This window comes from Pelecanus crispus, chromosome 1, assembly GCF_030463565.1.
Source record: "Pelecanus crispus isolate bPelCri1 chromosome 1, bPelCri1.pri, whole genome shotgun sequence".
In the NCBI taxonomy this organism is placed as follows: domain Eukaryota; kingdom Metazoa; phylum Chordata; class Aves; order Pelecaniformes; family Pelecanidae; genus Pelecanus; species Pelecanus crispus.
In genome coordinates this window covers 91868937-91885229 of record NC_134643.1, presented here as the reverse complement: position 1 = coordinate 91885229, position 16293 = coordinate 91868937, and the positions used below count along the sequence as shown (strand labels likewise).

Genomic DNA, 16293 nt, shown 5'->3' with positions numbered 1-16293 from the left:
TTATTCATTAACTACAGCCCAGGAAGTGCTTTGCAAATGGTGAAAATTAAGCCCTCTGCTTGAGGCCTGCGGTTTTCCTGACCTGGAGCCACCTTCTTCTTAGTCTGCCTGGGAACAGGCGGAGTTCGGGACTCTGCCTGTGCGGCTCAGACGCAGGTGAGTCACGGGAGGTGCCACAGCCCCCAAGCGCTGCCAGCTGCTCCTCCAAGAGACATGGCACTCGCCGCCGTGAGCAGCCAGCCCTGTCGGGAGGGTGCCAGTCCACCCGTCCTCTGTCAAGGTCTTTGATCTCGCTCCCAAGTCTGTCTTAAGATACTGTCTTGATAATTCCAATATTGCTTTATTTTCTTTAGTAGGACCCCTCTGGTTAAGGGCTGTGGTACTTCCTCCGCCAGCTGCTGTCAGTCCCCCATCAGTGGGGATCTGGGAGTCAAGATCCCGATGCCATCCTGTGGGTGAGTGCTGTGAATGCTAGTTAGGGGAAGAAAACAGGAGTTGCTGGTGAGAAAAATAAAAATACTGGCAGTAGGAATCAGGCACAGAAGGGAAAAAAAACCCACCTTCTAATAGGAGCTACAGGATAGCTGGAGGACTGGAGTTCACTGTGCTTGGGATTGTTACTGCCATTTGTTCCATCTCACTTTGATAAAGAGCAAGCAGGGTTTGCCATGCCCAGTCTGCCACAGTTACTCTGCCAGCCCCACAGCTGCAGCATCTCTGAATGTTTTTGTACAGAGAGGGGTCAGGTGGCTGACCTTTTAAATCCTGGTTATTTCTTGATTCGCTACAGTCCTTCTAGCCCTTTATGGAGCAGCAGGACATAAAACCTTCATGGTCAGTCCAAAGGGGTGCTCTGCTCTGGGGACTGCAGTGGCATGGTGTAAGGACATGGGATTTAGACTGGCATTAGTTTGTGGTAAGGATCTGGGCAACCACGATGGTCCAGCACCGTCCTGGGGTCCTGTGGCCTGATGGAGAGCTTAGCAAGCCACAGGAAGATTGTCCACCTGCCCGTTCCCCAACCCCAGGTGGCCTTCACTCTGCACTAACAACCAAACTATGATGCAGTTCTGTACAAAACGGCAAAGCCTCCTGTCTAAATTCATCTCAGTGCTGAGAATTAGAAGTAACAAATGCAAAGCTGGTTCTCAAAAAGGGCTCCGAATTAGATCCCCCAAATGTGAGGTAAGCATAGAACAGTAAAGCTGGTACCTGGGAAAGAGGGTAGACAGCGTAACAGAAAGCAATGAGTATGATATTAAAGAGTCAGCATCTGCTTTTGTAAAGGCAAGTCCTGTCTTGTAAAACTGGAGTTTTTTTGAGAGACTTGGCAAGCTTGTGGATAAGGCAGGTCTGGCTGATACAGTTTCCTTGGATTTCTAAAAAAATGATTTTACAAGATTTTCTCATCAAAGTCTTGAAATAAAGCTAAAGTCATGACATAACAAAGAAGATGATGCTTTTCGTGGGTAAAGAATTAGTAGAAAATAGGAAACAGAAGGTGGGAATAAACATCCAGTTTTTACGGCAAAGGGAAGCCATCAGTGATGAGACCACAGGGCCTAACCTGAAATATATGCTGTTCAGTATATTCCCAAACGACCTGGAAATAGAGCTTGTATGGTGAGGTGAGAAAATTGGCCAATGGCAGAAAGTTATTCAGGGTAATAGGGTGGGAGCTGACTGAATAATTGCAGAAGGACCCTATGGTAGTGAGTGAGTGGGCAATAGAACAGCAGATGAAATACAAATATAGGCGTATGTAAAACAATGTTCATGGGGGAAAAAGTAATTAAAAAGTTACATATAAAACAATGAACTGTAACCTCTCTGGAGTAAGACTCTGATCATGTGTAAGTCCATGCAATTGTTAGCCTCAGGCTTGGTTGTGGTGAACAAATAGCAGAAACCATCACTGTGTGTGACATATATGTCCATGTCTCACCAGCATCTTGAACGCTGCAGTTCTGTGCCACCCTTCACCCTTGTCTCCAAAACAATACACCAGAGCTGGAAACAACTCGGAGAGGGACAGCAAAGGTGATCAGAGGTGTAGAAAAGCTCTGTACGAAGAATGCATAAATAGGGTTGGGGTCTTCAGCCTGGCAAAGAGCTGAGGAAGGATGTGGATGTTATGGGTCTGTATCATGAGCAGCTTGGAGGGGGTGCATAGGAATCAGTTGCTGATGTTTCTTTCTTTACAACAACCAGATGTTAATAAAAATGAGGCAGGGAGCAGGTTACAAGCAAGCTGAAGGAGGGGGTGTTTCTGTAGCTGAGCAGTGGAACTCCTTGCCAAAGGATGCTAAATTTGTTATGGATTTGATGGTTGGCTCTACAAGTAGCTGCAAGTAGAGGCTTAGGGAGTACAGGGGGAAAAGAAGCTCCACGCATAACCTCTTCCTCTACCCTTCCTTCAACTACCATTTTGATATCTGGATCACCTAGTCCAACCCCCTGCTCGCAGCAGAGCTAACCCTAAAGTTCGATCAGGTTGCCCGGGGCCTTGTTCAGGTGAGTCCTGAACATCTCCAAGAGCAGAGATTCCCCAGCCTCTCTGGGGACCTGTGGCAATTGCTGAACAGCCCTCGGGGGGGAGTGCGTATGCAATTTTTCTTGATACCTAATCAGAATTTGCCTCGCTGGTTGCTGGGCCTGTTGCCTCGTGTCCTTTTGCTGTGTCCCACAAAGAAGAATGTGGCTCTAAAACCCCCAGTCCCCCTCTGGGTAATCTCAGACAGCTCTTAAATCCCTCCTTAAGTATCTTTTCTCCAAGCTGAACAAACCCAGCTTCCTCCATCTCTGCTGTGCTCCAGGCTCCTCACTGCCTTAGTGGCCTTATGCTGGATTCTGTCCAGTTTCTCAGTGTCTTTTTTTACAGCAGTCCAGATGTGGCTGTCTTTTAATTAGCTATTTCATTTACTGTCTCTAAATTTGTTCCTGTGCTAGCTGTGGCTTGGCTCCACAATGGATTTCCAAGATGAGGTTCTACCATCTGTGTTGTACTGAAAGCCAAACAGCAGCATAGGAGTAGTCTCTTTGAAATCTCTTGACCTGTCAATTATATTAAGAAAGTATTTTAGCAGCTCAATTCTAGTCTGCTCTTGCATGCTGCAGCCATTCAAGAGAGCAACCTCAAAGATACCAACAAATTGCTTCCCTACTCTGATATTTCCCTCCCTTACCAGCAGGAGGTCCTCATTGGTAGTTTTTAATTAGGTGGGCCAGATCAAAGACACCAAGGCAGCTGCATGCATCCAGTCCTTTCCTGAGCAAGTCCTTTCAAGCAACCAGAACTATAAATTAATTCTGTAAATTAGGTGATTTGGGATTTGTATCCACACAAATACTGACATGTGGGTGACACTGCACCCCGTGGTTTGTCCTACTGGAGGAAAATGAATTACATGGGTTTAGTGCTAACTCACCCTTTCTGTTCTGATCTGGACTCTTTGCTACCTTGTTCTTTCCCTGTTCCCCTGTGTCCCACTAATGTTCTCTTCCTCAGACAGATTTTCTGCTTCAGCCAGTTCAGAAGGTGTAGGGATGCCTAGGGTTTGTTTTTTTTTTTTTTTTTGTCTGCCATGGCTTCATATCAACCCTACATAATGTAATATTCTTGTGATATCAGGAATTCTCTTTTGGGACTTCTGCCCAGAAGTTCCTGTCATTTCTGTCCTACCACTAAACAATATTTCTTTCCCGTGCCAGTGCTATATTGGCTCAGATTTAGGTGCAGTCTTTTAGGTGCAACTTCTACAACTTTGTGTAGAAGTTATTCCCTTGAGCCACAGCCTTTGTGCCTTTAAAGTGTCCTTTTTTCTTAATATCAGTTTTAAGTCAGTACAGCTGGATCCCTGCAGCTCAGAACATCCCATCCCATCTCATCACGTGTGTGAAACTGGAAGTATTTCAAAAGAAGCTGTTGTAGGTGCCTGGGCTGCCTTTCTAGCAATGAAGTTTAGCTTCCCACTTGTCTCTCCTGTACTTCCCTTTGTTGTTAGTTTCTGTCTTGGCCACGAGTTTTGTCTCAGTCATTGCTAGCAGCTTTTTGCAGGATTTCCTAGGCTGGTGGTGTGTAGGGAAGTCTGCAGCTGCCGATACTTGAAATGGGCAAGTCTCTTGCTGTTCCTGCTGCCTACACCACCACACAGGGTAACTGAGATGGCCCCAGGGAAGATCCTTTGCCAGCTGGATTGCCCTCTTTGGCCACCGCTTAGCCCCCATTCTTTCATGAAACCTGCAGACCTTGAAACCAGTGCTGTGGAAAAGGGCAGTCATGGGCCGTAGCTGGACATCGCTAGGTAACTGGAAACGGTTAGTTTTCCTTTTTTGTATCTGGTTGTCCAGGTTAACAGCTTTGGCCTCAGTATGCTGTACTGGGATCTTGAAGGAACCAGGCTAAGCTCTCATGGTGCTGTGTGGGCCCACTGCAGACAGTAGTTGTTTGCCCTGCGTTCTGCCTGCTTTTTTGGGCAGCTTCAACACCACCTCCCACCACATCCCTTTTGAGCTACTAATGCTCGTGTCAGTTGCATCCCCCAGCAGGCTGTTTTCAAGAAGGCAGTGCTGTGCTTAGAGTGCTAGCCCGGACCTCAAGTTTGCAGCTCTGAGTTTGCACAGATTCCCCCCGTGGCTGTACAGAGCACATAGGATATTTACCTGCCCAGAGAGTTCACCAGCCAGCGAGCCAGAGTATGGAGGTTTCAGCTGGGTACCAGAGGGCAGCCCAACAGAGCCAAGCTGTGTGACTGGGCAGTCATAACCTGTCGTAGGGTGCTTCGTTGCTCAATGTATGCTAGTGTGTGCTGCCTGCTTCAACCTTGCGGGTGTGTGGGTGACCCCAGGCAGCTGTCGTCCCCTTGGCACCACGACAAGGGCTTGGGGGTGGGGAGCACTCGTGTCTCTCACTGGCGTTTTGGGGAAGGAGGGGAACAGAGGACATGCAGAACTGAATTTTGTGAGCACAGCTGGGACCCAAGATGTGCTTGCAGAGCTGACCCTGGTGTGAAAAAAAGACAGGGACCCAAGAATAACAGGGGCATGGGGAGGAAAGACACAAAAGGAGAAGCAGAAGTGTGTGCAAAGCAGCTTGGGGCTGGGGAGCTGATGGCTCAGAGCGCTTCCTGTTCCTGGAGCCGCGCGTGCCCAGCTGCGCACGGGCTTGCGCCTGCCTGTGCCCAGCAGCGCTGTGCAGAAGGCCAGAGATCAAGGCACGCATCCAGAAGCAGGTGGATGGAGAGGGTCTGAATGGACTGACGGTAGATGCCAGGGGAGATACATGGCCAGCTCCCAAGAGGTGCAGAAACAGCTTGGCATTGGGTGCTCCAGCACAGACCTCCGACTTCCCTTTTCTCGCCAGCGCAAACTGATTTTTCCTCTGTGTTTTCTGAGTTGCTTTGGTGGTAGCCACTTGGTCCCCTCTTCTTTCACCCTCCAGGATGGTGAGGTAAGAGGGGCTGAGAAGTGTGTGTGTGTGTGTCTAGGGAGGGGGACCAGGAAAGTAGGACAGATCAGAGGGGAGATCATCCTAGAAGCTGTACCTCAATGGAAACCTTTCATAGGCTGGGGGAGGTATCGGGTAGGAAGGGATGATGCTGCTGGCTGTCACCTGTATGGGTATCTCTAGGGATGCTGACTGGGGACCATTCTTCACTGTACAAGTCTCCACAATAGTGCCAGGCCTTTTTTTATTCACCTGGTCTTTTTTTTAATCTCCTCTGCTAGGTGGTTTCACCGTGACCTGAGTGGGCTGGAAGCTGAAGCCTTACTGAAAGGACGAGGTGTCCATGGGAGCTTTCTGGCCAGACCCAGTCGGAAGAATCAGGGGGATTTTTCTCTTTCAGTTCGGTAAGTAACTTGGACCCCAACTTCTGTTTTTCCAGGGTTACATATGCAGAATGCTTAGATCCTCACATGTCCTGTGGCATCTTCTTCATCCTGTCCTTATTCCTTTAAGTTCTTTCCAAGCTCAGGTAAAAGGATCTGAGCTTCCCAGCACCTTCTAGACCCTCCCTCAAGTTGCCCCAGGAGCTTCTCTTTCCAGTCATCTCCTTTCACTGGGATGGTTTGCTCGGGTTCCATGGCAGGAGGTAATGCAGAACATTTTCTGCCTCTTTTCCAACTGCCTCACTGGACTGCTCTGTGCATCATCCCACAGGGTTGGTGACCAGGTGACCCACATCCGCATCCAGAATACTGGGGATTTCTATGACCTGTATGGAGGGGAGAAGTTTGCCACCTTGTCAGAACTGGTGGAGTACTACACTCAGCAACAGGGCTCACTGCAAGACAAAGATGGAACCATCATCGACTTGCGATACCCGCTCAACTGTTCTGACCCCACTACAGAGAGGTACAGAGAAAGCAAAGCAAATGGTGTGTCTGTGATGAGACCTCCTCTGTGCTTCATGGTCTTCATTCTGCCCTGCCTGCATCCCCAGGGCAAACCCTGCAAAAAGTGCCTCCTGCCTCCCATACCCTCCTATGCTTCCACAGGGGCAGCAGCCCCAGGAATAGCTGGACACACCTTGACCCATCACAGCAGACCTAATAGGGGGCTCTATTTTTACTTCTGGTTTCCTGTTGCCTTTGCTATTTATATACTGTTCCTAAAAGCAAAGCTTGTGGTCTTAGTTATGGGTCTGCAGTGGTTTGTAGAGCAGCATGTTATGCAGAAGCCCTCAGCTTTGCCCCAGACCTCCTTGGTTCTTCCGGGCCTCGGTGACTCGTGTAGCAGAGAGCGGGACCATGTTCCCCTGCTATTCCTAGCCTGCTTAGTCTCCTTCCTGTCGCCGCTTTGCATATATCTCTGACACCAAGTTCCTAAATCAAATCAGGTGGTTTTGCCCTTGCGTCGTGCTTTCAGGCTCTTTGATGCAGCTCGGGGAGCAGTTGCGCTGTGCTCTGGGGCGGACGGGTCCTCCTTGTGCACCTGGAGGCAGGGAGCAAAGATGCCCTGGGCAAAGCGTCCAGGTACGCCCCTGCTTACTCTGGGGCCAGGTTGCAGAGGGGCCAGTGTCTGCATGCCGGCTAGCCTCTCCACTCAAGGCCGTTGGGTTGCAGCCCTGCAGTTTCCTCCCTTCCTCCCTGCGGTTGGAAACTTCTCCCCCCACCAGGCTCTTACGAAAGCTCCTCTCACTCTCTCCCCAAGTGATTTTCCATCACGTGGCTTTGAGGAGCTGGGCTCTACTGGGGGAAGGGAGGGGGGGAACCCATTAACCCCTTCCTACCTGTGGAGGGGAGGCCCGGAGACCTCTTTGATGAGCAGAAGGGGTCAACCACTCCCTGGGGGGCATCTGAGCACTGGCACACGATGGCTGAACCCTTCTTTGGGAGGCGGATCAGAAATTAATGACTGCTGTGCAATGGAAGTCACCAGCTATTTCTTGCAGTGCATGAGGTGAGGATCAACAGAAGTTACTTGCCAAGGTGCAACAACTGCCTGCCGCGTCTTGCTGTCAAAATGGTTCCTAGATGTTGCGTAGAGGAATATGTTGATCTGGCCAGTTACAGGGGTGAATGAATGCCCTGGCTGCTTCTGCGACTGGGGCGTGGCCTCCCAAACTTCATTTCAATTCTTGGGAACAGATAGCCCTAACAATGTGAAGGTCACCATAGACACCAGTATCGCCCTAGGCCTCCAAGCTTAGCTGCTCTGTGGGCAGCAAACCTGCTCTCACAGCTCTAACCACACTGGCTTGTCTACTAAGCATCAGCCTGGCCTTGATGGCAGTGCGCACAGTGATGTATGGAGCGTGTCTGGTGCTTGTTACGGTACCTGCAACGAGCGGGAGCAGGGAGGGGCGTTGCAAGTCAGTCTGATGCAACAGCTACCTGCTTTTGAAATGCTGTTTGCCACAGGAGATGGCCAAAACGGCTGTGTCTCCAGCTGCTGAATCAGCTCTGTGGAAGCCGGACAGAGCTGCAGTGAACACGGCCTTTGGCTGGCGCAGCAGCCGTGCTGCAAAGGCCCCTGAGCGCAGGGCCCAGCACACGGCTCCAGCTGGAGGTGGGGATGTCCCAGGACCAGAGGGGCCTGCTTGAACCAGGCTCATCCCCGCTGGAGGAGAAGGGCCCAAATCCCCTCCCTGACACTGAGCTGGGAAGGAGGGAAGGGGCTGGGGCAGGAGGACCAGGGCTGTGGTGGCCCTTGGGCTGAGATGGGTTCAGAACCAGTAGAGGTTCCACCAGCAAATGGGTACCAGAAGGAGTGGGATGATTCAGAGCATTTCCCAGTGCCCAGAACACCTCACAGCTCTCAACTTTCTATAATTTGGATCTCTAGCTCCAGCTTCCAAGTGTGTTTTGTGGAAGCAGGACAGAGCTGCAGTGAATGCAGTCTTAAGCATCTCTGCTTGGCAGCTCAGCAGTACCCCCCAGCACCTTCTGGTGTGGTCCAAAGAGACTGTGGAGCTTGGGACAGGCACGAGGAACTAGAGGATCAGCACAGACACAACCTGGGTCACATCTGGAGTTTCTGCAGGGCCAAGAGTCCTGCAGTAGGAGGAGAGGCCAGGGTTATCCCATCTCCCAGCCTGCTTCTGGTGCCCATCACTTGCACCCACACCGCACAGTGCAGTGAGATCCCACCAGGCAGGCACACATCCCCCCAGAGACCTTTGTAGGTGGGGAGGGGCTTGGCAGCAGCTGTGCCATTTGCACCACACTTGTGTCCCTCTGTGCCCTGCGTCCAGTCCTGCAGCAAGGCAGAGAGCACCTCAGTCAAATGGGGGTGTTCCTCACTTTGTGCTGAGAGGAGCAAAGGAGCTGCTGAGTTGTTTGCATTGAGGATGGGAATGTGCACATGGATCAACAACATCGATAAGTACCAGGAGCAGAATATGGGCTCCAGGTGGCTTCTGGTGTTCACTCCCATGGCTAGGCTGATTGCTGCAGCGTGATGTGCCCAGAGAATGGGAATTATCCTTTGATTGAAGAAGTGCCTGAGGTTCAGAAAGAGGGATCACTGGGATGGTTCTTTAATGGATCTGATCTCAACACAGCCATCTTGGGTGCTGCTAAATCTGATGGGAGAGTTTCTGACTCACTGGGGGTTTATTTTTGTTTCCCTGGTGTTTGAGTTTCCAAAGCACCCTGCAGCAGTAAGGCTAGAATTCCAATAATGCTGGGAGGTGCCGAAACCCACAGACTACCCTCCCGCAACTAGTCTTCAAGCCAGCAAGTGTTGCTTACCTGTGCTTGTGTGTATCACGCAACTGGATCACACGGTGCTTTCCCATGGTGTCCTCTGTTACCAGCATTCTGCTTCCTGGGTCCTTTTTACCTCCACCTCATCCCTTGCCCTCTCCTTCTCTTGCCAGCTCTCTAATTCTTTCTGTCTCAACTGCTTTTCCCAAGATCCTGCTCCTCCCTTGGTTCCCTTCCCTCTCTCTTTCCCTCCCCTCTGTCTCTCCTTCCTTTCTTCCTCCCTCACCCTTCCCCAGCATTGCTGTCCTTACTCATTGGCTCAAGGGCATCCACTTACCTGCATCTCCACCCCTCTTTTGACCCTCTCTTGTCTTTTCCTAGGTGGTACCATGGGCATCTGTCAGGCTCTGCAGCTGAGTCACTTCTCCAGGCCAAAGCCACCCCTTGGACCTTCTTGGTGCGGGAGAGCCTCAGCAAACCTGGGGATTTTGTCTTGTCTGTCCTCACTGACCAGCTTAAACCTGGGTCTGATGCTCCACCAGCTGGGGCAACCAGTGCCTGTGGGGCCCGGCTCAAAGTCACACACATCAAGATCATGTGTGAGGTGAGCAGTTGGGAGAGCAAAAGGAAAGGGAGTAGAAGAGGTCTCTGCCAATCTCTGCTGATCATGTCCTCAAAAGCATGGGCCCTGTCAGCTTGATTAGCACCAGCAGTGTTTCTGAATTTGGATCAAAGCGCTGTCACGTTGCAGGTTCCTTATGTCCTTGCCCCGGCCTGTGTGACCATGGGCAGTGCTGGGTGCTTAGACATGGGGGGAAGCAGGGCTCAGTGTGACCAAGAACTCCAGTACAGGGAGTTTGTGGTGAGAGAGAGAGAAGGATTCACAATCTAATTATGAGTTCATCAAAAGAGTTAAAATCTCTTGGAGGAGGAGGAGGGACATCTGCAAGGCCTCCACATTTAGTCTGAAGGATGTTACCAACCTGGCTGTCGCAAGTTCTCCTATTTCTTTCATGTGGGATGGGAGGGAGATTTCAAGGACAGAAAGCAACTGACCTTAAATGAGAGCTGAGGGCAATATACCTTCTCTGGGCTTCCATCCACTGAGAATAGGAGTCAGTACCCATGCTATGAACTTGGTGTTCTCAGGGCAAATGACCATTTGACCTTCCTGCCAGAGGAAATGCTTTTCTAGGTGGCACAGGGTAGTGCTTATGGCTTTGCACCCCAGCGTTACCTTTTCCCTGAGCATTACTAGCTTTGTCTATAGGAATGTTATGAGTGGGACGTTACACATTCTCCCTCCATTTAGAATGGACGCTACACAGTTGGAGGCGCTGAAATGTTCGACAGCTTGACAGATCTGGTGGAGCACTTCAAGAAGACTGGAATTGAGGAGGTGTCTGGCTCCTTTGTGTACCTGAAACAGGTAAATCCCGTTTCCTCTGTTTCTTAGGGATCCTTTGGAGGTACCCACTTGCTGTTTGTTTCTGCTTTGTGTCCCTCTCCTCCTTTTCTCCACAGCACATAGAGGAGACTTTGCTCTCCAGCAGCATCTGTCTCATGCCAACCCATTGTGTTTTCCCATCCCCAGCCCTACTATGCTACGAGGGTAAATGCTGCTGACATTGAGAATAGAGTGCAGGAACTGAACAAGAAGAGTCTATCTGAGGACACGTCCAAGGCTGGATTCTGGGAGGAATTTGACGTAAGAGACTGCTGGGGGACATTATTCTGGCTTTTTGGGAAGTCCCTGTGCACCACCTCGTTCTCCATCCCTGATTTTTTCCTGGACAAAAACTTCTCAGGTGTCTTGTAAATTCTTGTCAATTTATCTCTGCAAGAAGTCTCTGTTTGGAACCTGTTCCTCTGGGGAGTGAGTGTCATCTTGAAGTGAATGCAGTGAGGTAGAAATGTGCTTTTTCATGGTTGGGAGAATGAGTCACCAAGACAGTAAGGGAATGAACCTTGGACTTTTCAAATCTAGGTTTGCTTTTCACTTCTCTGCTCCCCCACAAGCATGCCCATGTGGCCACAGAGTCACCACTGTTCCTCTGAGTGCCCACCTCCCCTGCTATACATTGTGACCTTGCCATGACTATTCTCTCTTCTGCTCTCAGAGTCTGCAAAAGCAGGAAGCCAAGCACCTGTTTGACCGTCAAGAGGGTCAAAGACCTGAAAACAAGAGCAAGAACCGATACAAGAACATCTTGCCCTGTGAGTCTTGCTTCTCTACTATAAAAAAAAAAAAAAACAACAAAAAACCAAAAACCAAAAAAAAAAAGGCAGGCAATGGAGCTGTCCAAGTCGTCCCTGGCCCTGCCTCAGCCCGCTCTATCCTCCAGAGCAGGTTACAAGGTGTGTGGCATTGAGGATTTAAGAGCTGATGAGAGAGGTCACAGCCTTTTCATGTCCTTGAAGGAAGGCGGGAGGGTTGCATAAGACTCGTTAGCTTCTGATGGTCCATCATAGGGGTAGAGAGATGGGAGGATGGGGTGAGATTGGTCTGACCCCAGAGAAGGAGAGGTGAAAATATGGGGCATGCTGCATGCACTGGGTAACACAGATGAGGTGGTGGTGTGGGGCAGCAAAGGAGCTTCATTTGGCTGGGCACAGAGTATGTCATTGTTCTGTTCATTCTTTCACTGCGTCACCAGTTGATCACTCCAGGGTCATCCTCCAAGGAAGGGACCCAAATATCCCTGGATCTGACTATATCAATGCAAACTATGTCAAGGTGAGACTCTTGAAAAATGGCTGTATGCCCAAAATGGGGGAGGGCCTGCCTGCTCCTGCAGCCCTCCTGATCTTCCCCTGTCCACACTCAGAACAACCTGATCAGCCCAGACGAGTGCACCAAGACCTATATCGCTAGCCAGGGTTGCCTGGATGCCACAGTCAATGACTTCTGGCAGATGGTGTGGCAGGAGAACACGCGCATTATTGTGATGACCACACGGGAGGTAGAAAAAGGGCGGGTAAGTAGCAGTTTGTAGGTGTCTTGGAGCTGCCCTCTTTTCCCCTTCAACCACTGCTCTGCTCTTTCTCTCTTCCCTGCCTTCTGCCTGTCCTCACCCTGCCCTCTCTGCCCACACAGAACAAATGTGTGCCTTACTGGCCAGAGGTGGGCAGCACGAAGGAATACGGTCCCTACCTTGTGGAGAATGCTGGGGAGCACGATGCATTGGAATACAAGCTCCGGCACCTCTGTGTGTGTCCAATGGATAACGTGAGTGTGCCTAGTCGAGGGCTGTCATGGAGCCCATGAGTCTAATGGTCACTGTATGTCTAAGGCTGGGAACTGCTGGGTGCTGTGGTGATGGTGCTTCTGTGTCATTTCTGGGGTTGCTGTTCCCACCTGGTTTGGGCTGGAATCACACTGTTGGAATCACCAAGAAGTGCGCAGGAGACAGAGATTCCCTCTGGCTTCCGACCCGCCTCTCCCTGGGACAGAAGCCAGGGACAGGACTGGGTTGCAGTTTTACCAGTAGGGTGTTTTGTTATTATCAGGATAAGGCTGTGCGTGAGATCTGGCACTACCAGTACCTGAGCTGGCCTGACCACGGTGTACCCAGCGAGCCAGGAGGAGTGCTCAGCTTCCTCGACCAAATAAACCAGAAGCAGGAGAGCATCCCAAATGCAGGGCCTATTCTGGTGCATTGCAGGTTGGTACAGAGGCTGGGGTTCGAAGCATTCTCCTTCTTTTATATAGAATGAGGTGTAGAAAGTCTGTCCTGCTGCACCAGCTCTTCCTCAGGACTTGCGAGTGAAGCTTATGCCAACCCCAGTATTTGCTTTTTCCTCTTTGATGCCCTCAAACCAAATTCTGCTGCCTGTTGAATCCTCTTTTGTAGTGTTGCTGAACAGCTTCTACAAGTGCCGCATCCTTCCCCAGAAGCAGCTGTGTTTTGTTTCAGGAGATGTATTGCTCTGACCTCTGCTTGTCCTCTCCTTGCAGTGCTGGGATTGGCCGCACTGGGACTATCATCGTCATTGATATGATAGTGGAAACAATCTCCACCAAGGGTAAGAGGACCCCGAAGTGTCTTGAAGTGAATTGGCCTACCCAGTAGGGCTGTGGTCTTAAGTCCAGCTGCAAAGGCATGAAAACTATCAGGTATTAGTGGGAGAGATCCTGCCACAACCTGAGAAGGTTGTGCTGCCCTTGCTATGTGGCAGCTGCTGGATCCCTGCACCATATCCACTTATTGTGGCTTCAGCCTTCACTGAGCTTGGGCTTTTCCTCCAGAGTCAGACTTGGAAGATGCTGAGTAGGAAGGAGGGATTAGGAGGTCCGTACAGGAGTAAAGAGTATGGAGGGAGGTGGAAACTTCTTGACTGACCTCCATTGTGATGGCTTTTGGTGGAGAATTGGGGTGGGGGTGGGGGTGGGGTGTCAGCGAACACATCCATAAGTTTTTCTGGTGCCCCTTGCTAGGGCTGGACTGTGACATTGACATCCAGAAGACCATCCAGATGGTGAGGTCCCAACGCTCAGGGATGGTGCAGACAGAGGCCCAGTACAAGTTCATCTACATGGCCATCTGCCAGTTCATAGAGACAACCAAGAAGAAGCTAGAAATTATCCAGGTGAGAAAGGGGACTTTACTTTCCTGTCCTGTGAGTCTAGGCCCTGCATGGTGGTGGCTCTGAGCCCCAAGCGCTCTGTTTCCCAAGCTTTAAGCTAGCACTGGAACCTACATAGACTACAATGGTGCACCAAGATTTGAGCCCCTGTTCCTCCCTTTAAAATTCAGGGGACAACATTGGCAGCTCAAGTACCAACCCATTCTGAATTGCTAAACAGCAGTAAGTTTTAATGCAGTTATTTCAACTACATTCTATATAATGTCTCCACCAAGTGTTGTTTTGTTACAAGCTGAATCTAAGACAGGCAAAGACTTTGCTCTCTCCTTTCCTCTTTGTCTTTCCCATCCTGGTTCTGCCGTTGCCTCCCAAGCCCTTGTGGAAAGGATTTTCTCCTACTAGCTGAGAAGTGGCATCTTTTATCTCTCCTTGTAGCCTCTGGCATCATCCACTAGCTGCTGCTATCTGTTTAATATTCTTTAGCTGGCACAAGGCACTCTCAGGTATTCCAGTGCCTCCAGAAATTTGTTGCCCCACTGTTCACCCCTATACAAGGATACACTGGCATCCCTGCTGCTCACCTCTGCGACAGCAGTGGGCAGAGTGCACTGAGCCTGAGGACTTCAGCAATCCACCAGCCTCTACTGAGATCCTAGCATGAAGCACAGTTAAACAGCCAGAACTCTTCTGTGATGCCTCACATGCTTCTCCCAGACCACACTCTTCTCAGCTTGGTTTTTCTTTCCTGTAGTCTCAGAAAGGCAAGCCGAATGAGTCTGAGTATGGGAACATTACCTACCCCCCTGCAGTGAGAAATGTGCACGCCAAGGCTTCACGAAAATCCTCCAAGTAAGAGCTCACCTAAACCAGAGGCCCACCTATGCCTGCCTCTGGCAATAGTCTCCCTGCTGGCTTGGCTGGCTTTTTCCTCTTGCTCACTTTTTCCCTTGTTATTCCCTGGTCTCACAGGCAGAAAGAGGAGTCAACGGTTTATGAGAACTTGGGGAAAAAGGAGGAGAAGGTGCGAAAACAGCGCTCCTCAGAGAAGAAGCTGAAAGGCTCACTAAAGAAAAAATAAGCATACGTTGCAGGTAGCCCCATGAGGGTTTTGAACACGGGGTGCAGGACTGAAGCTCATGTCCAGGCTGGCCTCTCTTGCATTCCTCGCTCTTGGACTGGAACTAGGCCTTCCCCTTCTCTTCTGTGCCACTTTTCAGTGCCTTGAACCAGACTGCTTTCCAGTTCAGCTGACTGACTTCATTGTCCCTTGCCTGTGCTGCCCCTTCATCATTCATTAACAGGAAAAAATCACACCCCTTCTTTCCTTTGCTGTCTGAGCACTGGGGCCCAAGCTCACCTCTGCTGTGTCAGCTTCAGCAGACTTCTTGACGAAGAGCTGAGGAAGCTCTTTACAGGAGCTACACCTCTGCCCACTGCTGTGAGTTAGAGTTTAGCCTGTTAGTGTTCCCTGAAGCCTCATCTTTTAAAGTCTGGAGTTTTTGGCACATTTCAGCTCAGCTCCTCTGTAATTCAACAGGAAACTTCCTCTTGCCTTAATACCAACCCTCTGCCCTATGATCCCTTTTCTACTTGATCTTTCAATTGGATGCTGTAAATATACCAGAATTTGATATGATGGCCACATTTTCTCTTTCAGTTGTAAATAAATGTGTATTTGTTTGAATGCTGAGTCCCAAAAGTTTTTTCTATAATTTCTCTTTGAGTGTAGCTGTACCCCTGGCTTCACTTGCAGCCCTGCAAAGACTTACAAGAATGGCTCTAGCTTAGTTTTCATCACTTCCTGCAGCCTTCAGACTCCTGAACAGAAGCTGTGACCAATTACAGTGGCTCCTTGCTGTGAGGCTTCAGTGTTGGTAGTCATCAGGTAAGTCTGAGTGCAGAAAGTTAGCTGTGACAGACTCAGATGTAGGCTTTTGCACATAAATTTTGGTATTTGGAAGAGTCATCCTCATGCCGTTAGTCATTTTGTCATCTGTCTGTGGTGGTACCTAGCCTTAGCTGGAGGGTAAGTCATAAGGGCTGCTTCAGCAAATAGTGCAGTGCCTGACTGCTCCTTTCTAGGTACCACTTGGTAGAAATGAAACTTCATCTTTATGGAGAAGATAGACCAGAGCATGGACACATTGGGGCTTCACAGATACTAGTCAGTCACCTACAAAGAGGGGCTAAAGGAGCTGGACTGTTTCGTCTAGTAAAGAGGAAGCTGAGGGTTAAGCTACTGTCTTCTACAACTACACAGAGGGGTGGTAAGAAAATGATGGTAGTGGCAGATAATAAAACCAGAGGCATTGGTCCCAAATTGCAGCTTGGGAGGTTCAGGTTGAATACTAAGACTGCTTTTAGCAGACAGCATTCAAGCAGATGATCAGAGGGTGAACCCTGTCCTTGCAGGTTTTCAATACCTGAATGGACAAAGCCACAGCTGATCTGACCTAGTGCTGGTAATAGTGCCACTTGCAGCAGCAGCCTGGACTAAAGACCTCCAGAGGTCCCTTCCCACCACTATTTATATCATTCTCTGAATGCTGGAAAGCA

General features: G+C 49.9%; 1 protein-coding gene across 2 annotated transcripts; it reads left to right on the top strand.

Annotated features, from left to right (window-relative positions):
* The first annotated feature begins 441 nt into the window (after window positions 1–441).
* On the top strand, window positions 442–15368 carry PTPN6 (protein tyrosine phosphatase non-receptor type 6). 2 transcript variants are annotated; one of them, XM_075706286.1, is made up of 15 exons: window positions 442–455; window positions 5728–5850; window positions 6161–6355; window positions 9532–9754; window positions 10463–10579; window positions 10745–10858; window positions 11271–11367; window positions 11808–11887; window positions 11979–12128; window positions 12248–12379; window positions 12661–12815; window positions 13109–13176; window positions 13589–13740; window positions 14489–14586; window positions 14707–15368. In XM_075706286.1, exons 1-15 carry the CDS (start codon window positions 442–444, stop codon window positions 14813–14815), a joined length of 1827 nt encoding a protein of 608 aa, XP_075562401.1. In that variant the 3' UTR covers window positions 14816–15368. The 2 variants fall into 2 exon arrangements, with proteins under 2 accessions (XP_075562401.1, XP_009480136.2); XM_009481861.2 differs by lacking the exon at window positions 442–455 and adding an exon at window positions 5201–5449.
* Window positions 15369–16293: the final 925 nt, after the last annotated feature.

Excerpts from the sequence above, each read along its gene's own strand:
- PTPN6 (XM_075706286.1), top strand. Across the intron at positions 5,851-6,160 it reads GATTTTTCTCTTTCAGTTCG|GGTTGGTGACCAGGTGACCC; the intron begins GTAAGTAACTTG and ends ATCATCCCACAG. Across the intron at positions 10,859-11,270 it reads GATTCTGGGAGGAATTTGAC|AGTCTGCAAAAGCAGGAAGC; the intron begins GTAAGAGACTGC and ends TTCTGCTCTCAG.